At 34.8% G+C, this 24,922-nt stretch overlaps 1 protein-coding gene across 2 annotated transcripts in view; it reads left to right on the top strand.

Annotated features, from left to right (window-relative positions):
* rbfox1 (RNA binding fox-1 homolog 1) overlaps positions 1 to 24,922 on the top strand; it is a 263,123-nt gene that overhangs the window by 158,779 nt on the left and 79,422 nt on the right. For both annotated transcript variants that reach the window (XM_056453542.1, XM_056453543.1), the window contains exons 3-4: positions 10,209 to 10,352; positions 13,023 to 13,076. In XM_056453542.1, the coding sequence (XP_056309517.1) occupies positions 10,209 to 10,352; positions 13,023 to 13,076 (198 nt within the window). The remainder of the gene's footprint in view (positions 1 to 10,208; positions 10,353 to 13,022; positions 13,077 to 24,922) is intronic.

Genomic DNA, 24,922 nt, shown 5'->3' with positions numbered 1-24,922 from the left:
GGATTGTGCGTCTTCGTAAAGCGTGCAACACAATGCTGTGTGTTAAATTTTCCACAAGTGCTTGCTTTTTATTTTTCTGCTCACGTAAATCCAACAGAAGAAATATGCTTCTGTTATAATGAACGACTGTTAATAAATCTTTCAATATACGAAAGAAAAAAAAAGATTAACTGGAAGCCTTTTTTCTGTTTGTTATTGTTTTTGCCTCCATGTTGGAGTCCTCTGCCTGTAAGAAGAATGTGGCACAGATGGCACGCTATGTAAACTGTCAGCCGTATGCATGCTATACACGCACACACACACACGCACACATGCAGGCTGTATTTTTACCTGGCACACTTCCCAGAATTGTTTAAAGAAGGGAATGAAAAATACTCCTCTGCTTTTAGCTAGGTTAACTAGATCACTGGCCATATGTATATATAATTTACATTTCAAAGCAAAGAACATAACTATATTTAGATTTTGGTTACATTTTAAAATAAGGTTCCATTTGTGAAGACTTGTTAACTATTTCAGTTAACATGAAAAATTAGCAATAGTATTATTTAGCAATTATTTGAATTGTTTAGAGAAAGGAATAAAAAGTGTTCGTCTTCTTTTAGCAAGCTTAACTAGATCACTGTCCATATGTCTATGTAATTTACATTTCAAAGCAAAGAACAGTACATACAGTACCTATAATTAAATTTGCAGGTACATACATTTGTATTCAAACATTAGCAGGGCCTTAAAAGAACAATAAAATGCAATTTTTTAAAATTATTTCCATATTTCAAGTATACTGGAGACGTTCAATTACAAGTAAAGTATTAGATTTTATGAATTGTGAAGCAAATTAAATGTATTTTAATCTGTAAAAAATGCTGAATCAATATTTAAACTGAAATACTTACAAACTTAAGATATATTTTACACTTAAGTTTACATTAGTGAACCAATAATTAGTTGCATAGCCATTTTTTTTTAATCAAGAACTGCTGCACATCTGTGTTACATTGAGTCAGCCAACTTCTGGCACCCAGGACCAGGTCTTTCATACAAGGATGAACAAGCTACATCTCACAGTTTCTGTGAAATTCAGATTTTGCTTCAGAACTGCATTTTTAATGTCACACTAGAAGTTTCCAATTGGGTTGAGGTTATGGTATTAAGCTGGCCACTCCATTACCTCAATCCTTTTTACTTAAACCATGTTGTTGCTTGCTTATTCATGTGTTTGGTGTCACTGTTTTGCTGAGACATCTTTTCAGAGGAATTTCCTTAAAGGCATAGTGGGATAAAATCTCTTGAAACATCCTCATACCATGATGCTTGCGCCACCATGCTTCACAGTCTGACACTTGAATTTGATTCTTGGGTATCCTCTGTTATACTGTCGATGATGACTTATCCAAAATGAACAATTTTACTCTAATCAGTCCACATTTCTCTTTGGAAGAGTCATTGTGTTGATGGGCAAATTTAAACCGATTCTGCATACAGGGTTTGTGTTTCAGAAATGAAGCTTTGCGGGGGCTTCCCTCAAACATCTTCTGACTGTCACTGTACTTACAGGTCAATTTAAGTAACTTTTGATCTTTCTGAGGTGATTCATTGGCTGGGTCTTTGCCATTTTTAATATTCCTAGATCCATTTTACTTATAAAATGGATAAGTTGATTGTTTTTATTGGCACATTTGTTACCATTTTAAAGCATTTGAGCATTGGAACATTTTACTTAAAGCCCATTGCACTTCTGAACAATGTTTGGAACGATCAATTGTACATCACAATTCAGAAAGAAATGTTTAACAGTGCGACACTGCTGACCTCAACACACATAACTGATCGCATTTAATATGTAATCGGTATCATGAAATCAGATTGTATTTAATTTTTTTATTTACCTTTTAATATACTCAGAATTAGATTACAGTTCATTTTATTGATTACATTTTATGATTAACAGTTATATTTATAACACAATACTGTATATTCATCATTACTGTTGGGTAAGTTACTTTAAAAAAGTAATAGATTACAGTACAAATTACTGACTACTACTGGAAAATTGTAATCTGATTACATTACTAATTCCTTAATGTAACAAGTAAGCAGATTACTAATTACTTTTCTATGAAGTTACTTTTAAAGCATATAAAATATACCTATAAAATACAAAATAAACTGCAGCTCTTTCAGTAATTGAATATTCACTGAAAAACATTACAATGGGTTGATCACCGCAGCTTAAATTTAAAATACTTAAAGAGTTTGCCCAATGCTTAAAATGATCTCATCATTCACTTGTTCCAAACCTGTTTGTCTTTTCTTTAACACAAAAGAAGAAAACTGGATACCTGAAACCACATCCATACACTCTCAGAAATAAAGGTTCGCGAGCTGTCACTGGGGTTGTACCTTTTCAAAAGATACAAATTTGTACCTTAAAGGTCCATATTAATATCTCAAGGGTACGTATTAGTACCTAAAAAGTACAAAAGTGTTCCTCTTAAAATTTGTAGGTTCTAATATGTACTTTTGAGGTACGAATATGGACCCTTTAAGTTCAAATGTGTACCTTTTGAAAAGGTACCACCCCAGTGACAGCGTGTGTACCTTTATTTCTGAGAGTATAGTATGAAAAAAGCACTGCAGTGTCTGGGTGTTTTGTGTTTGTCTGAGGTAATTAGTTTACCTAAATGTTTATATTCCAAAGTATGAAGCTAATCAGTAAGTTCTTGTCACGTGACTTGCGGTTTTCATCTGGGGTTGCCTGGGAAATGCACACTCACAATATGCGCACCCATTATGTGCGTGTGTGCAAAAGACGCGATATGTGAACGGCCCCATAAGCAGCTACGCTTCTCTTCACTTTCAGAAGGTACCTTCACTCTCGATCCTGCACAAAAAAAAATTCAATTTAGCCTCGTTAGGCTGAGTTGGGCCGCCGTGTTTTTGGGCACCAGTGTCCTCCTTTGTTGCTGGTCAAAAGTTCTTTAGACTGCATTTCACAGCAAGATTTTTGTTTTTTTACGCTCAATTAAATCAAAGTAATGTCTGTATTTCTACTTAAAGAAGCAACCACTCTCGACAGCAACCATTTCATCTCGTGTTCTACAGCAGTTTAAAAGCGCATGCTTATTAACTGATGTTGCAGCAGAAACGTGCAACAGAAAGCATTTTTTTCTTCCATAAAATATATTTGTGTAAAGCAAGTAACGCAATTACATTGACTTTAGTAACTGTTATCAAATGACACATATTTAAAATGTAATTTGTTACATTACTGTGATCCTCAAAAATGTAATTAGAATACAGTAACGTTTCACTGTGGAACACATTACACACAACTGTCTTCATCACAGTGGCGGTCAATTTCATGTTTATTCCCAAATAATCTAAATGATATAAAGATAAATGAATTACTTTATTTTTTTATTTTATATGCAACATTTGCATAAACATGTTAGTAGGTAATTCCTGTGAAAGTAAAGCCACATTTTTGACAGGCAGTTTTAAAACAGATTGTCAGTCTCATCACAGGACCCTTCGGATGTTACTCTAATAATTATGCTTATAAATTATTTTGCTGCTCAAGAATTTATCCATTTTATATGCAATGTCCAATAAATTCATAACACTCTACACATAATGAAATGTATATTTAGCAGGCTCATGCAACTTTCTGCATGCTCCTCTCAAACACATAATTAAACAAAATCTCCCTCTTGGATCAGTGACGGCTGATGCAATTATTCCACATTCTCCTGCACAGACAAAAAAATAAATAAATAAAAAATAACTCAGAAAGGAAAATATTTTACTGGCACTTCACGCTTCAAGTCCTCACTGTGCTGTGTTAGGTTATCTTTTTTCGTCCAGCGCTGCCATATGTGTGTCCGTGTGGGCTCTTACACACCAGCGGCTGTGTGTTTTCTTGTGTGTGTGTGTGTGTGTGTGTGTGTGTGTGTGTGTGTGTGTGTGTGTGTGTGTGTGTGTGTGTGTGTGTGTGCGTGTGCGTGTGCGTGTGTGTGTGTGTTCAGAGCACACACCGGCAGCCCTGTCACTGTTTGCCGTTTAGCACTCAGTGTGAGATCAATGAATGGTAAACACTCACAACTCTGCGAGTCCCCAATCAGTAATTGAGTAGGTCTCCCAGGCTGATCCAGCGTCCTCCCTCACATCCCTGTCCTTATCACTCCATCTTTGCCTCACCTTTCCTCCCTACAGGCTGCAACACAATCTCCGGCTGCCTTAGAATTGGTCACAGAGGATTTGGGGGTTGTCACTATTGGAAGTATTGTATTCTTTGAATTAGTAACGCACCAATGTTGATATTTTTTTTCATTGCCAGTTTCATTTATTTTAATTTATTTTTATTTTTTTCAAACCATTAGACTGATTATGATACTGACTTTAGATTTTTGTTGGGTCTTTTTAGAAGTGTTATTATTACTTTAGATACTTTAGATTACTTTAGATTGTATCTTTTTAATATATATATATATATATATATATATATATATATATATATATATATATATATATATATATATATATATATAATGTAAAAACATAATGATTTAACGTTAAAAGGTTTTTGAAATGACTATCATTATCAAATATGGTGTCAAACAGTCAAGAACAGCTTTGTGTTGTGACAGATACATGACAGATATATAGAAATACATATCTTAAGTATGAATATATTCACTAATGGTCAAGATGATTTGATGATTTTTGCTTGTTTTTTTAGTTTTACTAGTTGTTATGTAACGGACCAAGTTAATCCAGGCAGTTTTTATCGCAGAATAAGATAAAAATGTTGATGTTAACATATTTACTGTCAGTTTACCAAGATGAGTCTGTGGTTGTTATCTTGGAATGATGTATCTTGGAATGTTGCCACTAACCAATCAGAAGCATTTATTCCAGAAGGCTGTGCAATATACTGTAGTATATGGTAAAAGACCATCTGCAAAGAAAATACCTTTTAAACTTTGGATTTTTTTTAGTGTTTGATGTAGGGCTGGGCGATAAAATCGGTATCAGTGTTTAATGACCAAACACAAAGAAAAGTTTGGTATGAAGATTCGGTATGAACTGCTATAGTTTTATGAAAATGTGGCTGCTGAGTGCGTGCCTTGGAAGCAATGACAAAAAGCTTAGGCAACATGCACAATGTGCAAATGGGAGCGATGCACACATGTTGTGTTGTGCAAGCAACACACACATAATGCACGCACATTTTCCAGGCACACCTAGGTGAAAACATCTCAACTTTTCTGAATGCTGTGACCACATCCCAATTCAAATAAGTAGAACTAACCAATCGGCTTCACACTTTGTATGGAATATACACATTTCAGTAATAACGGCAGACCAGTTACCTCAGACAAACATAGTGCGTCCAAACACTGCAGTGCTTTTTAATTTCCTCTATAAACTTGTATCAGAGCTCCAGCAATGGTTTGTCCGTTTGTCATCCTCTGAGAAAACGGTTGATGGTCACCTAGATACAGAAAGACGGCAGGGACAGGAATCCACGCACTCGCGCTTGTCACTTAAGGTCATAATAACAACACGCGTGAAAATGAGTGCCGTATAGCTACAGTGAGGAGATTGTAAGTAAAAAAAAGATGTAGGGATGTCGCCAGAGTGGCTTTTTGGTTTCTTTTCTTATGCATCCCAGCCACTAGCACCCCATCTGAAAGATTTTTAGCATAGGAGTAATGTAGTCAAGCAACATCACAATTGTTAAAATGTTAGTGTGTATTTGAATAATGATGGTTAGTTCCAGATTTGATTATCAAAGTTTATTTTGTTTACATAGTTTGAGGTTTACTGTATCATTATTATTCACACCTTACAGTTTGCTTTGATTGTTCAGCATTTGTTCTTTACTATTGCACACATTTATTTTTAAGTTTAGGAGTCTATTTAACACTTACTGTATGTTTATTTTTTTATAAAAGGATCAGATATTTTGTTTAAATATTTTTGTTTTCGACTATTAAAACTGTTTGCCTTGTTGTAATGTTGGTAAATTAAAATAAAGTGGTTTAAAGTGGATTGTTAAAAAATACTCAATAATTATCGATACTGAATGAAATGAAACATGACATTGTGATAATGTTTTTTGCAATATCACCCAGGCCTAGTTCGATGTATCAGGAGGAGTGAATTTCTCTGTCTGTAACAGGCGCCGATTCATCTTTCTGCCAGTAGTCAACAACCATAGAAGGGCGTACCCATGTGGCCTCTGTTAACGCTTTGTTTTCACACTTGGTTCTATAAAACATTGCAATGCAGTTTGTGTGCAAGTTTGAAACAGAGATAGGCCAACAACAAAACAGCTGTGCATTTGGGGCAAAAAAAACTGTCAATTCCGATTCCTGCCCGGTCGATTGGTGCCTCTCTAGATTGAATTACGAAAGCAGGATATCAAGATAGGTTTGATGCTAGATTCTTTGAATGTGATTCAAAATGCAGTGGAGCTTTTGCCGGCGGGCCATATTTTAGTCCTATGGATTTATTCCTTTCCCCCGTCTCATCCCATCGCCCAGAGATCAGTCACGGTGGCCTGCGGCTCCCCAAGGAAACTAGACAGGGGTGAATCGATTAATTGATTTGGGAATCAATTAATTGAGCCATTAAGGCAGCCATATGCACAGAGCATGAAATGAGATCTTTAAAACGGCACATATGGCCGCCAACCTAAAGACGCGCTGCATTCCTTCCTACACTTTTATTGAAAGAGCAGTAAACGAGAGGAGCATATTTCCAATTATAACACCCCAGTTGTCTCTTCTGCAAGAGGGCCGACGTCGTTAAACCGAGCCTCCCGCAAAAGGAAAAGTGCAATTTTGTTAAAGCAATAAAGACGGCGCACATCTTGTCAGTTTTACATTGGATGGTTTACTACACTGCTTTAGCGTTTTATCTTCCGCTTTTCTTTGTTCTCTGCCTTGAGGAGTGGGTGTTCTTTTGTTTATGACTTGTAATAACACAAGACAGAATGTTTTTTTTTCCTTCTTTGCACTTGTGCAGCCTTTCATGTGTTGAAAGACTAGTGTTTTTCAAGCACTCTCTCATGTATTGCCCCCTCTTTATCATACAAGTGGGTATATCTTCTGTGCAAACATTACGATGACATGATATTCATATTTACAGTGCCAGCAAACCGTTCTTTATTCTTCATTTGAGTTCATTTGCTGTTGCTGTTTTCTTTTTTTTTTTTGTCTGAGTTGCCCTGAGCACCGCCTGATTTAAATAACAATGCCACACGCACACACAGTCATGCGGTCCATTCACTTGCCAGTAATTCCAGTGAAGCTTGCTATAACAGTCCTGAGCATCTGTAATGTCAGAGAGTCAGTTGTTACACTGGGACTCAGTCATTCTTTTGTTCCAGACAATATGATTTCCAGAGTGCTTGAAGCATGACAGGACAGCTGCAGCGAGCAGAAAGTTTAAAAAATATCTCTGGGCATAACTGCAGGCTTCAGGCTTTCTTACAGAAAATAAATGCACATAAATTGACATATATGTGCACATGCTCATGTTAACACACATGATGGGTAAATTACATTCAAGCGAGTGCCACTATTGCCTCAGTCCAAAGAGCAACACACTTTAAGTCATGCTCGAGGAAAGTGAAAATGCACAAAGATTCATTCCAAAATGAATTATCATTATTATTTTTTTTAATGGATCTTTTTATTTACAAATGGATTTCTTATTGAATTGCAGTTTGACAAATTTTTTTGGTGATCTGATTTTGATTTGATATATACATACACTACTGGTCAAAAGTTTGGCGTCAGTTTTTTTATTTTATTTTTTTTTATTGTTTTTAAAGAAAACTATTATGTTCATTAGGGCGGCATTTATTAAATGTAAAAAAAAGGCTAAATTCTTATTTATTAAATATTTATTTATTAATATCTAGTTTCAAATTAAAGTAAAAATTAAAATTCATCATTAAAATCACTGGAATAAATGATTAAATTAAATTATAATTATAAAATATATATAAATACAGTGGGTGACACTTTAAAAGGACCATCACCCCCACGAGTGGCACCGCCGCCGCACTAAAGGATTAAGAACATTTTTATAGGTATAACCACAGATTGCAACCATGCCGCCAGGAGGCATAAAGGGATGGGATGCGAATGGACAGAAATATGCAGTAGCTGCTACTTGAAAATGAAGATAAAATAATGAAACGAAGCATTATGATTCCTTCATTAAAAACTTGTTAACAAGATTTATTATCATTGTAAACTTTTATATATATATATATATATATATATATATATATATATATATATATATATATATATATATATATATATATATATACAGTTGAAGTCAGAATTATTAGCCCTCCTTTAATTTTTTTTTTCTTTTTTTAAATAATTCCCAAATTATTTTACAGAGCAAGACATTTTTTTCCAGTATACCTGATAATGTTATTTCTTCTGGAGGAAGTCTTATTTATTTTTTTTTTGGCTAGAATAAAAGCAGTTTTTAATCTTTTAAAAAAACATATTAAGGTCAAAATTATTAGCACCTTCAAGCTTTATTTTTTCTTTCAATAGTCTACAGAACAAACCATTGTTATACAATAACTTGCCTAATTACCCTAACCTGCCTAGTTAATCTAATTATCGTAGTTAAACCTTTAAATGTCACTTTAAGCTGTATAGAAGTGTCTTGAAAAATATCTAGTCAAATATTATTTACTGTCATCATGGCAAAGATAAAATAAATCAGTTATTAGAAATGAGTTATTAAAACTATCGTGTTTAGAAATGTGTTGAAAAAATCTTCACTCCACAGAAATTGGGGGAAAAATATATACACATTGCATTCTTCAAGACTATTATTATTGCTCTGGCTGTATTAAAAGCTTCATAATTCAAAAATGGGAGGAAAAGAAAGTCTGGATTGATTGTAACACTGTGAGTGTGGCGATGGCGCAATTTAATTCCATATTTAGTTTTTTCTGTTCCTTTAAGGGCACAAAAATGCCATCTGGGCATCGCCCACTGACACACAAATGTACACACAGGAGAAAAATAGAAAGCAAAGTCTCCTGCTGCAATCCTCTCTCTAGCTAAATCATACAAATACAGTCAGACAGAAACACACACGCACACACTCGGGGCTAGGCAGCCATCCAGACTGAGAGGCACATAGTCGCAGGAGCAGCCAGCAGTCATGCGTGGCCTAAGAGAGCGAGAGAAAGCAAGATATAGTGAAGCAGCCATGTCATATTTCACCCACGGCCCCAACCGCTGCACACACGGCGCATTATAAACTGCGCCTCAAATGCACAGTTGCGTGTGTGTGCTCTACATATGTTTTTCGTATCTGTTTGAGAAAGGGAGGCTGAAACAGGTGGTAAAAGTTTTCACCAGCTATATTGTTAAAACAAAGCTTTGGTCCTGGCTCCCCAGGAGTGCCTGGAGGTTCAGGCACACTATATTATACATTCTGGCTGCGAATGACACTGTCAGAAAGCAGATCAGTGGCACGGTCTACACCTGTGTTCAGCGAAAGCTGGTTTGCATGCAGTCCCCTTGTGGTGTGATGTTGGATGTTTCCAGGTCCAAGCCTCTACTCTTCTTTAGATTGAGAAAATTAGATCTAAATAGCCATTTATGGCCTCTCTTAAGTTCCATCATCACACATTAAAAGCATTGTTCACCCAAAATTATTAATATTTACTCATTATTTGCTCATTCTCAAGTGTTTTCAAACCTTAATGGGTATCTTTTTTTTTTGCTAAACACTAAAGGCATTTTAAAGTAAGAAAGAAAGCTGATTTGACCTCCAAAGTGGATGGTTACATTTACTGTATACAGTACAGCTTTCTTCAAAATATCTTCTGTTATGTTCAACAGAATAAAGAAACTCATAAATGTTTGTAAAGATGAGTAAATGATTACAAAATTAACATTTTTGGGTGAACTATCCCTTTAAAATGTGTTTTTAAATGAAAGATGAATCACTGTTTGACTATCTGAGGTTAGACATACATGTAGATATAAATGTTACAATAATGATTTTCAATAGTATTTCAGAATACAGCGAGTGTCTATTAGTGCCATTTGTGGCACCTTTTATGATGCTTTATCAGATGCTTTTGGCATCTGCCCCAAAATTTGCCAGTCTAACTAACTGATATTCTTTCCCTCTGTTTTAACTCACAGCAGACAGACGATTCAGCACAGACAGACAGCCAACAGCAAACACAGTTATGTGAAATCACAGAAATCAAAACGCAGCCCAAGAGGCTCCACGTCTCCAACATCCCCTTCAGGTTCAGAGATCCAGACCTCAGGCAAATGTTTGGCGTAAGTGTCTTTTCTTCTTCTCATACTTTGCCAGCACAGGTTTATAGTTCAGCTCTGAGGCATGTGCCAATGCTCTGTCCTACTGCTTGGCAGATGATATTTGAAGTTTGGGTATGATCTGTGATCTGGGTCAAGAACAGCCTCTACATTTTCTTTTAGTAGTTCCATGAGGGAAGTAGCAGGGTTGCTTCACTGGAGCAAGAGAGCAGTACTGAATGAACAATGTATACTGTACAAAAATCTAAGGCCACCACCAGCTTGATGTTTTAGCAAACATAACCATCAATGTTTGTTTTAAATACAAATAAATTCATTAAATCAGATTTTTTTTCTCGGAAAAGTCAGATTTTAATTTAAGGATAATCTTACACTATTCTGGGGAGACTGATTTGAAGAATACCAGGCTTCTTTCAGCACTTTCCGAAGTTTAACATTTAGATGTAGACATTATTTTATTAAATTTTTTATTACTATGTCCATTACTTTTTCTCATACTCGTTCTAAAATATTCAAGCCTGGACCCTGTGGAGACCAGTCAGTGTTTTATCAGCTGTTTTTTCACTCCAAATCTCAAAATTGTGTTAATATTATATTCATTGTCATTGTGCCATTTCTGAAACAACAAATCTAATGGTGGCCAAAGACTTTTGATTACAAAAAAAGCACCTTTACATTATTACTATACATTTTGATTTTAGATAAATGTTATTTGACTGAACACTATGTTCATCATAGAATCCTGAAAAAAGAAAGCTTTCTACAGAAATACCAAAGCTATTTCCATAATTGATAATGGTACAAAATCAACAAATCATTATAATTAGGATTATGTGTTAATGGTTTAATGATACTGAAATTCTGCTTTTCGTTACTAATGCAAAACAGTCATTTAAAATTGTAATAAAATGTAGGGATGTCCTGATCAGGTTTTTTTTTTTCTGAGCCATTTGATTTTGAGTATCTACCAATACCGAAACCCGATCCGATACTTCTATAATACATAAAGAAAGAATAAAGAGTGAAGAAACAAATTTTATTTTATTTTAACCTTATTTTAACATACAACAACTCTGTTAACAAACAGAGCACTTCTGTGAGGTAGCTTGAACAATCAAGTAATAAATAACATAAATTCTTCACTTCTGGACTTTAGTACAACAGTGAATATAAAACAAATCTAATATAAAAACAATTAGCACCTCTACTTAAAATACCCAGCAGGCGGTCCCAAGTTTACATATCTCAAAGTTTGCTATGGCAAGGTTGTCATCATCAACTTTATAATACCTCTAGACCGCAGACATACTCATGCTCTCCGTTTCAAGCTGCTTCCATGTTCTACTTTTGCAGCATTTACCCAATAGCGTCTCTGCAACAAAGTGATGTCATGCCACATGCGTTGCTTTTTCTGTGTGAAGTGTGCTTCTGTGTAATAAAAGAACTAAGCTGAAAAGAAAATGAATGAATGAATGAAAATAAACAGTATATATTAGCTGCAAATAAATTAGCAAACAGTTCAACTTATTAAAATTAATAACTATTATAAAGAAATAGACTCAAGTTATCAAATCTTATAAATTTTTTCTTCACTGTATAAGTTAAACATTCTGATTAAAGTTCTGTTAAATAACAGAGGTATTACTTTAAAAATGTACACATATAACATTATAATGAAAGCATTCGATTGCTTTCCGAACTTTTTATGCTCATTTAGGACAAAATTAATTGTGTTTAAAAAAACGCCACCATGATTGACATCTTTAGATGTTATTATTATTAATTATGTGTCTATTTCTGTTCAAACACGAACCCAAAACCCAGACTTTCACTCCGCTTCAAATCGCATGTACAGAATCTGTTTGGGAAACAGTGTCTACATATCACTATGGAGCGCGCCAGCTGACAGTCACGCACCATTATATGACTGTTTTGAGGATTGCATAGGAGGGGCGACGGCACCTGTAATGAAAAGAAAAGGGAATCCCGCGGTCTTTATATTTATTTCAAAGTGTTTTCATGTCTAAATAAAACGAAAGCACCGAACTAACTCGCATTTAAGAGCAAGGGGCAGTCCCTGGTGGTTTGACGGTATGGGTTGCGTATAGGGAGGATCAGCTTTTCAATGCTTCTTGCCACCCGTCAGAGAAAGACTGAAAATACGGGAGAAATTACGGGATGATAGCGGGATAGAATTATAAACTATGGGAGGATCCTGGGGAAAATGGGAGGGTTGACAGGTATGATTCGATTCCTGATCGGGAGGTAACATCTGATTCCGATTGAGTATGAAACTCACGATCTGGATCTGGACATGCCTAATAAAACGTCTCAGAATCAGTCATTTTTACTCCATTTTTGTTCAAATAAATGAAAAAGAAGAAATTAGTTAAAAGGTACAAATGTTTTAACACCTTTGAATGGTAATGTGCATACTAAATTATTCAATGCTTAAGTCAAAAAATCAAGATGAACCTAAATATTACTGACATATTAAAGTATAATTTTCATATGGCTTTATTTTCAACCAAAAATGTGTGTTTTTTTAAAGATACAGATTCAAAATAGCTCAATAAACAAATATTTTAAACCTATAAGTAGCTGTCTCTAAATTGAAGTGATATGAATTGCAATATACCGACAAATCTAATCTGCCTTCTGTTCTCTTTCCAGCAATTTGGTAAAATCTTAGATGTTGAAATCATATTTAATGAACGAGGATCAAAGGTACGTTTTGTGACTTTTATCTTTTGCATGCCTTCAATTGCTGACCAATCAGAACAGTGCAGTGAGTTTAGAGACTTAAATGTGTATCCTGTTCACTTAAAAAAGAGACCAAAGCCAGAACCTGCACTGTACAGAATAATGCTTGTTGTAGTCATGTTAACGTATGTAATGCAATCTCATATCAGCTGCTGTGCTAGAGTTATTAGTGCCCTGTTCAATGGAGTGTGTGGAAATGTGTTTGGCACTTGTCTTTGTTCAGCTACGGTGTCAAATGAAGAACATTCTCCGCTGAGCTCTGTAATTGACAGCGTTATTCAGTGTTATGACACTTAGCATCATTCCTGTGCACAAACAATTTTCTTTATTGAAATGTGAATTATGTTCTTCTGTTCCAGCTGGGGGAGATAATGATGCATGTTAACAAGTTCTGTAGTTCGCAATACTTTATCATTTATCTTATGAGTTGATTTTTTTACCATTATTATTATTTCGTTATGACTTATGTAGTGTTAAATTTGTTTTTTATCCGCTTTTTTTCCTCAAATAGATTCCATTTTGTTTCGTTTGTTGTTTTGTTTGTTTCGTTTTTTTTCTCTCTCTCTCTCTCTTTTTGTTCCAAGTGACTTTACGTTCTGTTTCGTTTGATTTCTCCTCAGAGGTTCTAAAAGAACCCGTAAATTATGGTTAATCTCGATGCTTTGCAAGGTGCAGGAGAAAAGAGGAGGAGAAAGAGAGAGAGGGGTAAATGCAGCAGCAGCAGCAGCTGTTTTTGAGTGTGAGAATGGCAGAGGTAGAGCCACAGTGGATTTCTTGGGTGTATGACTGAATTAATAATGTGCATGTTGTTCTCCCCCCTCCCCTCTCCCACCTGCATGCAGGGTTTTGGTTTCGTAACTTTCGAAGTAGTGCCGATGCGGACAGGGCCAGAGAGAAATTACACGGCACGGTGGTAGAAGGTCGTAAAATAGAGGTGCATGTAACAAATATTTCCCTTCTCAATTGTTTTTGTTTGTTGGTTTTGTTTGATTCATTTGATTACTTTGGTTTTATTGTTGTCGTCCTTTGCTGTTATTCTTGTTTCTGTTTTTTGTGTCAGTGTGTGCCTCACTCTCATCTCACTATTTTAGAAGCATCACTCGTCTTTTTTCCTGTTTGTGCTCCTCTCTCTGTCCCTCCCTCCCTCCCCGTTGTCTCCCTAATATGTTTCAGTTATTCTTAGACCTCAAAGCAGATATAATACGGTGCTCGCCGTTATCTAATTGGTTTGCTTTCGTTGGCATTCACTTGTGTTTATTTCTTTCTTTTTTGTTGTGTTTTTAAGCATATTTTGGCTTAATAAGCAAACGGGTGCAGTAAGTCATCAGGCAGAGTGCAAACAGCATTTGTGTGATGATAGCCAGAGGTCTTATTGCAAAGTTGACGAGGGATCTGCGCTTAAAGCGGCCCGAAGCTGGCAGCGCTTGTTAATTGGCCTGAAGACGCTGCTGTTAGAGACAAACACAAGCCTTTAAATCTACAGCTCAAATTTACACTTGCTTTACAGTCTAGAACAGTCACTGAAGGTGAAATAGCAATGACAAGTGGGCATCTTTACAGACGATTCTCATTTAAAGGTTTAATTCATCCCACAATGAAGATTCTGTCATTATTTTTTCAGCCTTGCATGCGGATTAAATCCCATAAGACTTCTGTTCAGCTTTGGAACACAAATGAAGTTCTTTTTAATCAGATTTGAAAGGTTTCTGTTGAAAATTCTGATGCTGCAAAACATGAGAAGCTCAACCTGCATGGCTGGCATGCAAAAACCAACATCAATTGGTTGTTTCTGCACGTTCATTGGTTCTCATGCCTCAAGTAAGCATCCCTGACCAAATTTATAAACATTGCTTACTGTTTAATGTTTATATTTGAAAAATAGCTTCAATTAAATTTGACCAATCAATAATTTCTCACCCTCATGTTGTTTCAAACCCTCAAACCCTTCGTTCATCTTGAGAATTTCTAATATGTTGGTTTAAATCTGAGAGCTTTCTCATCCTAAATAAACAGCAATGGTTTCTACTCATTCAAAATGTAGAAAGGTACCAGAAAACATCATTAAAACAGTCCACGTGTCTTCAGTGGTTTATTTGGAATATTGAGAATATGTTTATGTGCATGTAAAACACAAATAACTAGTTCATTCTTATTTCTATGCTCTTATGAATGTGCCCCCTATACTGACACTGGGGAGAAAAGTTACTGTTGAATAAAGTTGAAGATTTTGTTGAATACAGTTATTTTTATTTAATGTCCACACAAGAATATTAGCTTAGTAATATTCAGATTAAACCACTGAAGACTTTTCTATTTTGGGGAGTTATTTTGGGGTATGTCCTCTGGACTGTTGTTGTCTGTGGAGGATGAGGGAGCTCTCAGATTTCACCTAAAGCATCTTAAATTGTGTTCAGAAGATAAACGAAGGTCTCAGGAGTTTGGAACAACAAAATGGTGTATGATTAATAATGTAATATTAATTTTGAGTGAACTAACCTTTTAAAGATATGTTTTACATTGGTTAAAACTGCTAAAAATTGCTTTACAAACCTTCTGAAGTGTTTTGAGTACACAGACTTTCATAGAAAGATCAGAAATCTCTCATATTTGATGTGTTACAAATGTCTTATGGTTTTAAAACGGCACAAGGGATTTTAAATAATGGCAGAATATTCTTATTTGGGGTTCACTAACCCTTTAACAGTTCTACTTTACTTTCTTTTTGTACAGTATTTTGTAGTTTTTTTTTTGTTTATTTGTTTGTTTGTTTTCATTTTTAAGAGTTATTTTCGGATGTTACATGGTGCCGTCTTTCAGTAAGATGTTGCCTATTTTGCCTTCTCATTTCCCCTTTTTTTCCAACGGTAGCTGGTAGGCCCCTCACCAAACTCAGTAAGCGTGGTAACAATAGATACACACGCGGGCGATGGCGGCGAATGTGTAAGTGGAGAGAGCCATCTGCCATTTCACGAACTCCGCGCTGATACCTCGTGACTGTTTTTTTGACTTGATGTTGAGTTTCTTGATGCTGTTTTCTCTTGGTACGCGGTGTTACTTGATGTGAACATTTAGCTTCCTGAGAGGCTCTGATTGGATTGAACTGAATCATGCGCATCCTACTCAGACTCTGAACTCCATGATTATGTTAAATAATGCACCCTCTTTTTTATATTCTTTGTTAGCTGTCCTTTCGGCTTGAATGATTTTTTTCTTTTGTTATTATCTTGTTTTTCTTTCCTTTCTGGTTTTTATTCTTGCGATGAAGCACAAGGCTTTTGGAGTGTTGAATGCTAAATGTTGCTTTGTTTTTCCGACTGACTGTACCTCAAATCTGAAGGTTTAGTGTATGTTGCGCAATGCCAAGCGTTGTTTTCTTTCGTTCTTTCCATTCCTACGTTCTCTTGTTGTTATTTTAATCCAGTCGATCCCTCTCCACTGCATGCTGTCTCATTCCGATGCATTTCGTTTGTTGCGTGCATTTTGTGTGTTTCTGTAACTTCTCATTTCTTCATGTACTCCTTCAACTTGACCATCATTTTGATGACGCATGCAGATGAGTCTTTTTATGATGAGACTTTTGCGTATGTTTTCTTTGCTTTATGTGTCTTACCACATTTCTTTCAGTAACTGTTTGTTATGATGTGTAATCATTTTGAAATTCTTCACCGTAATGCATGTCAGATTTGTTACCACAATATTTTCAATATTTACAGCTTTAGCTTCAGTATGTGTCTTGCTCACATGGCTCTGTTTGTGCTCAGGTTAACAATGCAACAGCACGGGTAATGACGAATAAAAAGGCAGTCAACCCATATGCAAATGGTAAGAACAAGCTTCCTTGATGTTGTCGAATGCACACGTGTATAGATTGGTGCAGTGCAATCTGAGCTGCATCCAATGCTTTTTAATGCGCTCACCTAACCCCACTTCTCGCAGTGGACGTCACTAGCTCCATTGAGTGCATTGTGTCTGACATTGCATCAGTGAGATATGCAGGTTCAGCTTGCATCATCAAAGCTGCATCCAGTTACTATTGTTTAGATTTTGATAGAATATTAATATTAAAGGCATAGCTCACCCAAAGTTTCAATTGTTTACTCAGAAGTTGCTCACTGTTTATGAGTTAAACACAAAAGAGAAAATTCTGAAAAAATGATAGCCATTGACTTCCACAGAATGGAAGAAGTGTGATGGAAATCAATGGCCAAAAGAAATATCTTGTTTTGTGGTCAGCAGAAGATAGAAATACAAACATGTTTGGATCAAGAAAAAGTTCGTAAATTATGACAACATTAGAATTTTTAGATGAACTATCCCTTTAATTTATCTCTTCATTATGATAATAAACTGCTTTTAAAAAGGTTCTTTTGCTTTTGTGTCAGTTTAGAAATGAAATCCAGTTAAATATGTTGATTATATTTAGATAAAGTATTTTATATGCATTCATTCATCTTTATTTTCTATAGCGCTTTTACAATGTGGATTGTGTCAAAGCAGCTTAACATAGAAGTTCTAGTATGTGAAATAATATTAATATTATTTTCTACATGGGGTTCGTAAAATACTTCTATTTCATACAAATATTTCTTTTAAAATTGTTTAGCTTGTAAATTTCAATGATTGTCAGGTACTTTTAAAGACACAGACAATGTCACAAGTTTGTACATTTTCTAACATGATTTGAGAATGTGGCAAAACTTACTTATATCTATAATAAAACTTATAGTTTCTAACTATATAATGCAAGAATGTTAAACATTACACTACAAAGTTTGGGGTCAGTAGGATTTTTACAGTACTAATACAATACAATGTAATACAGTACAAATTGTAAAACTAAAATGTTATTGCACTATAAAATAACTGTTCAGAAAGTAGTTTATAATTTTAATTTAACAATTTATTCCAATGGTTTTAAAGATTAATGTTCAGCTTCATTACTCCAGTCTTTAGAGTCACATGATTCTTCTTAAATCACTCTAATAATAATAATAATAATAATAATAATAATAATAATAATAATAATTATTATTATTATTATTATTATTATTATTATTATTATTATTATTATTATTATTATTATTATTATTATTATTATGAACATATAACTGATTCTAACTTATTATAATGAATAATGAGTTGAATAATGAACAGAATGATTTGTTAAAAAAAAACGGATCCCAAATTTTTCACCGATAGTGTATATTCATTTGACGTTTGTTTTGTTTAGAATAATAGGAATATGTATGTTTATTTCATGGTCTAAATTAAATGGGAATCCCATTTTTGTCCCCAAGTGGTCTCATACTTGACATTCTATTTTAATGAAATGATAAAATATAACTTCACAGACGGGAAAGTCCCATTCACACAAAGATCATTAATTGCTGTGTAATAACTGTAATGATAACTATATTAGAAGATAAACCAAGACATGATATTCTGGGATTTATACGCATTCTTTTATAAGTATTCTTTCATCTGCCTCTTTAAATATGTGCACTCATTAAAAGCAGGATGCATTCTGATTGGCTGTCATTGGTGAAGTTTCACAAGCTAATTTCGAGAAGAGCATGTGATATGATTGATCACGGCCTGGTCTCTCAGCTGTTAATCATTAATAAGCCAATTGGATTATTCAAAATTCACTATAAATAGCCGACATTACTCCCTCATCTTTGTTTTTTTAATAATCCTCCATTCACCCCATCTCCCCCTTTTCCTCCTTTACCAGGGGAGCTATCTGATCTCGTGCCTCCTTACATGCTCTCTGACCTGGTGGGAGCCTGGGCTCAATTGTCTCCAAGCTCAGGTTTCTCTCCGGGACAGCATGCCAAATCTGCTATTATTATCAGGCAATATCTAAATGTGAACTTTTTGAATTTTTATTATACCTTAACTGTAACAAAACATTGGAAAGGTGGTTTTAACAATACCATTTCTTGAACAAGCCTTTATTCCGAATCTGAAATCAAACTCCTGCAGATTCCAACTAGAAAAGAGTGCTTGTAATTGTCAATTTCCTGAGCAAAAAAAAAGAGTCTTCTGAAATGTTTGTTCACAGCACTTCTCTCTTCTTCCTAACCCAAAAGTTTAAATGGAATGAAAATCCGAGGACAACCTTTTAGATCAGACCTCACTGATATCCCAGTATTTTTTTTTTTTTACTTATAGAGGGTTTAAACAGACAGGCCATTTGTTAGAGGTAGATTTGTAGAGAAATCTTGTCAGGCCACTCAGTGCTCTGGATGACAGCAGCGCTTCAGTGTGGTCGGCCCCTCTGCTGACTTCATTACGCAATGGCCTGGAGGTTCTAGTTATAGCCAGAATTCAGCTTTTAGAGTTTTAGTTGGCTAATATCAGATCTTTGCTCTCTGTGTTTGTCCAGGCTGGAAGTTGAATCCAGTCATGGGTGCAGTCTACAGCCCAGAATTCTATGCAGGTGAGTAAAATGGTCGTATAATACATTACCCTTGTAATCTTGGAACACAAGGTTCTCTGTGGCATTGATGGTCGCTGTCTGAAAATAAATGTGTATAAAGGTACACTTTGTTCTTTTTTAGGCCATAAGATGTACTTTCAAGGTACAATATAGGTCCATTAGTTACTAAGATGTACCTTTTAAGGTACAATATGGAACCCTTTAAATACAAGAATGTACCTTTTGAAAAGGACACCCATCCTAGTGATGGCTTTTAACTTTATTTCTAAGAGTATTCCTGACAAACTGTGGACATCTTTATAATTCACAAAAGTGTCTATATAATGCTTTTTGTTTATTAAAATGTTCTTCACACAAAAGTGAAAGTTCAAGTGAAAAACAAAAGAAAAGAACTGAAATGACACATTTCAGCATTACATCATCAGTGTGGGGGTGTCAGGAGTATTCAAAAAACGTATACCACACTCAGCCTTTCGAAATTCTTTTTGCACTCAAACAAAGAATAGAAAAAAACTAAGTTTTGAAGTATACCAGAGCCTACAGAAACGAATTGTTCTTCTTGGATGTTGCTTTGAAAAATCTATATTGAAATCTTTAATTGTAGAAATGTTTATCTTAATAGTCTGAGCATGCATAATATTCTAATAATGAATTTTTTTTCTGAACGTATACTGTCAGTCAGCAGCAGCATTTTGATCATGTTTACAATACTTATTGATAATCAAAAGATGAATTATCCAAGATAGTCCAATATCGGCTCTAAAGCATGGACATTTTCTGCAAAGCACTTTACATCATTTAAATTGTAACTAAACTTGGCGTATATCTTTGTGGCTGTTTAGCCTGTCACGATATCCAATTTTGGTTGTACGCTATATTGCACCAAACTGTATTACGATAAGCGACATTATTGTCATTTTAATAACAATTATGCTACTCATTATATAATGCCTGAATAACAATACAATATCATCACAATGCAAGTACACTCTTCCAAAAACACATCATATTTTGTTCGTAAGAATATTACATTTAATTATAGTCATTTTAACAATTTAGCAAATAGGCATTGGAATCAGAATGTAAAACACATATCCTAAATAAATAATAATAAAAGTTAACAAAAAGGTAAAAAGTAACAGAGGCTGCGATATTTGCTACCAGATCTATTTTTATTTGTTAGACACCCACATTAAATTACACTATAGTAATTTATAGTAAATACTATAGTGTTGTTTTTTCTAATAGATACAGAGATGTTGCACATCAGCTAAAATGTTGCTAGAATTGGTCATGTATGAGCGATATATATGCATCACTAAAAATGATTGAGGTCATGCCCATGTGTTGTGCCAAAAGTCGATATATTGATTATTGTGATAGGCCTAGTGGCTGTCAACCTGTCAACATTTTCTCAGATTTGTGATTACATTAGCTTGCTTGTATGTAAACAACTTCTGTCGGCTTCTTCTGGTATCCACAATCCACAATTGGATCTAGATGTGTATAGTGTTTCTGAATATCTGTAACTATACATGGATTGCCAGATTAACTCTTAAAAGATGAAAAAGCCTTCATGTTGAGTTCTATGAAGGCAATAGAGGGTAATAAATTGAGAGAAGGAACACCCTCTGTTCAAGTTGTAATAGCAGCAGTTTGGCAAAACACAAGTGGGAAAAATCCAGTGCTTTGTCTGTATTTATGTTCTGTTATAATATTATGTGTATTGCATTTGTGTACTATTATATAGATATAAGATTATATTCACTTCATTCTTTGCAACATTTAGCAAAGCAGCCAATCACACACATATCTCTAGATTTTTTAAATGCAATGGCCAATCAGAAGACCAATGACTCACTGTTCAAAATGCTTGAGATTTTGTAGTGTATAAAATATGGAATGTATTGGCCATTGTAAAGATCTTCATTGATTATAACAAAACTGTGTGGGATTATGATGAACTGTATAGATAGTCTTTTAGCAATTATGAAAGAACCACACTCTGGGCTACAAATAATCCATTTAGAATCTGAATAAACGTAGTGACGTTCTCATATCAATGCAGGACAAAAATAGCACCCTCACTAATTCCAGAAGCAACCTCATTGATTTGATTCTGGAACTTGCCCAAGATGCATTGTGTCGTAACAGAAAAATAATCTAGTCAATAACTGAGACAGAATTTAGAGAATAAATTGCTTCTCTTAAAATGGTTTTATAGATATATTTATAAATGGTAGCACTCCTGTAATAAAAAAGACCAAATCATTATCACTTATCCCCACTTTTCTGTAGGAAATGTTATTTTTAATGGAATGTAAATCATAACTGTATTCTTTATGAATAAACACAATCGTATTGATATAAATGCTTGCAAATAAATAAATAATTGCACAAAGCAGCTCTGCAACACAGAGGGTTAAATACATTTGCATGCAGGGCTAATGTGCAGCTTCGCTAATGTGTTTTGCGTGTGTGAAAAAGTACTCAGCCCACATGCCCTGAATCCTCCATTTATGAACACTGCAGAGGATATGAAATGGTGAATTACTGTGATACCAGATATGATAATTTCATATTCCTTTCAAATAGCAAGATTTCAAAGCTCGCTGTTTTGTTTTATTTCCATATATTGGACTTACAGAGGCTCCAAAAGGAAAATAAATAGATGAATCTCATTGCATTAGATAACTCGTTTGATGAAAAATCAAAGCAAAGAATATTTTTTTAAAGGACGAAAGCACTTTTCACACAGCAAATTTGAAATTTCTTGTGGTTGCTTTGATAAGGTATCTGGTTTAAAAGTAGCCCATAAATGTTGATTTATTTTTCAGAGAAAAGGAATGTAATTTGTTACAGGTGTTGCCATGTTTGAAGTGAAATGAAATTCAAACTTTTTAGGTGTGAATAAAGTAAATAAAAACAGTTTGAACTCCTACTAAATGCCAATAAAGTACACTATTGAGGTTAATGGATTACTAGTAGTGTGGGTTATGTAATCAGATTACTTTTTCAAGTAACTAGTAAAATATCACGACACTTTTTCAGAGAAAATATTGTAAAAAGTATCATCAGTTACTCTGTTTTCTCATTTATTGACTGACAGGTCTCCTGTCTCTATGGAGTAAGTGCAGATGCATTGCATACGACGTGTGAACCTGAAACTTAAAGTAGTTCCAGCTTAAATGTGAACATGTATTTATTTCACTTACACACAGATTGAATATGCTTTAAAACGTATTTAAAAATATGAATGGATGTTAATCGAAAATGTGTTGAATTTACTTTCAATTCAGAAAAGACAGATACAGAAATCTACAGACGAGAAGTTACATTTTCTCAGTGTGAGATTTATTAACTTTAAATTACGTGAAAAAGTGTACATTTACATTTGTCAAAAATAAATATTTTTTATATATTATTACAAACAAACAAGCCCGGTCCAGATGAAAATAAGTAACACAAATGTAACGTATTTACAACGTATTTACAACATTTAATGTATTTTTGTAAATGTATCCTTATAAAGTAACTAACTAACTTACTTACTTACCTACTTACTTACTTACTTCCTGGGCCGTTTATATCGAAGTTGATATTTTAGCCGCACCATGTTGGTGTCTCGTAGCATTAAAATTTTACAAGGTGGGTCGTTAGCCCAACGCTCAACCTCCAACCTGGAGGACCAGGACATACGCACATACTGTACACTACTGAGACTTTAGCTTACCCAATTCACCTAATGCATGTCTTTGGTCTTGTGGGGGAAACTGGAGCACCCAGAGGAAATCCTCATGAACACGAGGAGAACATGCAAACTCGAGGCTTGAACCAGCGACCTTCTTGCTGTGAGGCGACAGCACTACCCACTGCACCACCGTGCTACTCATAAAGTAGCTAACTAATGTATTTATCACTGTTTTAAGAAGTAAGACCAGATTGTAGTAAAGTACTTAATATAGTGATTCCTCTTATAAATCAACATACTTCTGGTTAGCTTGTCTGTATATGATTCATAAATTATGCTCTATCACTTCGCATGTAATCACGATCAGAGCACTCCTCCTAAGGGAGCCTTAAATATTAGCAAAACAAAACATAAATTGGGTCATAGACTGAGATAAGTGTCACATCTTTAATGTTTAAAATATAATATAGAATTAAATATACTCATGCTGCTCCTTTGATTTTGCAGGGTTTTTTTTTTTTTTTTCTAAATAATCTGTTACAAACACATTGGCACCTCTTTGTTCATTCTTGATTTGTTCAACTTTTATTTCCTGCTTTAAATTAACAGCCTGCCTGATAAAACAAAAGAAAAAAGAAAAAGGCTGGCTTTAATTTCAAATCCTGGTTAGAAATATCAACCATAAAATTAAGTGTCTGTTTTTTTAGATGCATTATTTGATGGAGGAATAGTTGTTGAAGGTGTGCATGAAGGGTGACCTTAATCGGGCTCTGGCATAGGCTTGAAAGAGCTGGCAGGCAGGAGGTGATTATTCTAATCACCCAAAGGGCCTGTTTCACAATGCGAGTCTCTGTTCACTGGCCTATTGGCAAGAGGCTCCAAGACGCCATTGTCACAACTGCAAACACGGTACACATCTTTGAAAACATAATCCAGCGAGCTTCCAGACCCCCAGGGCTTCATTTCATTTTATGGGCCTTTGAAAGCAAGCGCGATTCGCTGGTTTGAAAGAGACGCTTTTTCCTCTCGTTTCCTTCGGTCATCTCCTTCTCAACCTTGGCCATCACAGCCTCTGACCTTCCCTGAACATCATTACCTCTCCCATTACATGGAAAAAATAGACATTTTATGATAATGCGCAGAAACTGGAAGGCAAAAAAAATTGAGATGATTGTTAAATGTAATTGTCTGTCGACGCAAGGGCATCAAAGGACTGAAATATATTATATAAATTAAAATCAATATTTTCAATTTCTCCAGACAGTCGTTTGCCTAATTCAGCGCATATTCTGTTAATTACAAAATGGCTCATTATTGATTTGCTTTCGTCTCACCTTTTAAGTGTCCAAACAGCCCACATCCCATTAAAGTGTGAATGTTTTGTTCTCTGTCTTAATTATAATCAAAGCATCATTAATACGCTCGAATTGTGCCGATATCGGAAAATGCCTTGAATGCTTTCGTTAGCCTAATGGCAGAAATAGGTATTGGCTTATTGCTGTTTAGACTGCAGATGGAAAGAGCGCCATTCAGAAAAATATTCTAAACAGTGCCAAGTTTTTCTTTTACAACCTTGCAGAATCCAAAGCTTCCATAAAGAAAAGGTGCTTTAAAGGTGTCGTATAGTATCTTAATGGTCTAAAAAAAAGAATATTATTTTTAATAATTTCTCTCTGC

Source organism: Danio aesculapii, chromosome 3 (assembly GCF_903798145.1).
Source record: "Danio aesculapii chromosome 3, fDanAes4.1, whole genome shotgun sequence".
NCBI lineage: Eukaryota > Metazoa > Chordata > Actinopteri > Cypriniformes > Danionidae > Danio > Danio aesculapii.
The sequence above is the reverse complement of the archived record's forward strand: the minus strand, read 5'-3'. Positions and strand labels throughout refer to the sequence as shown.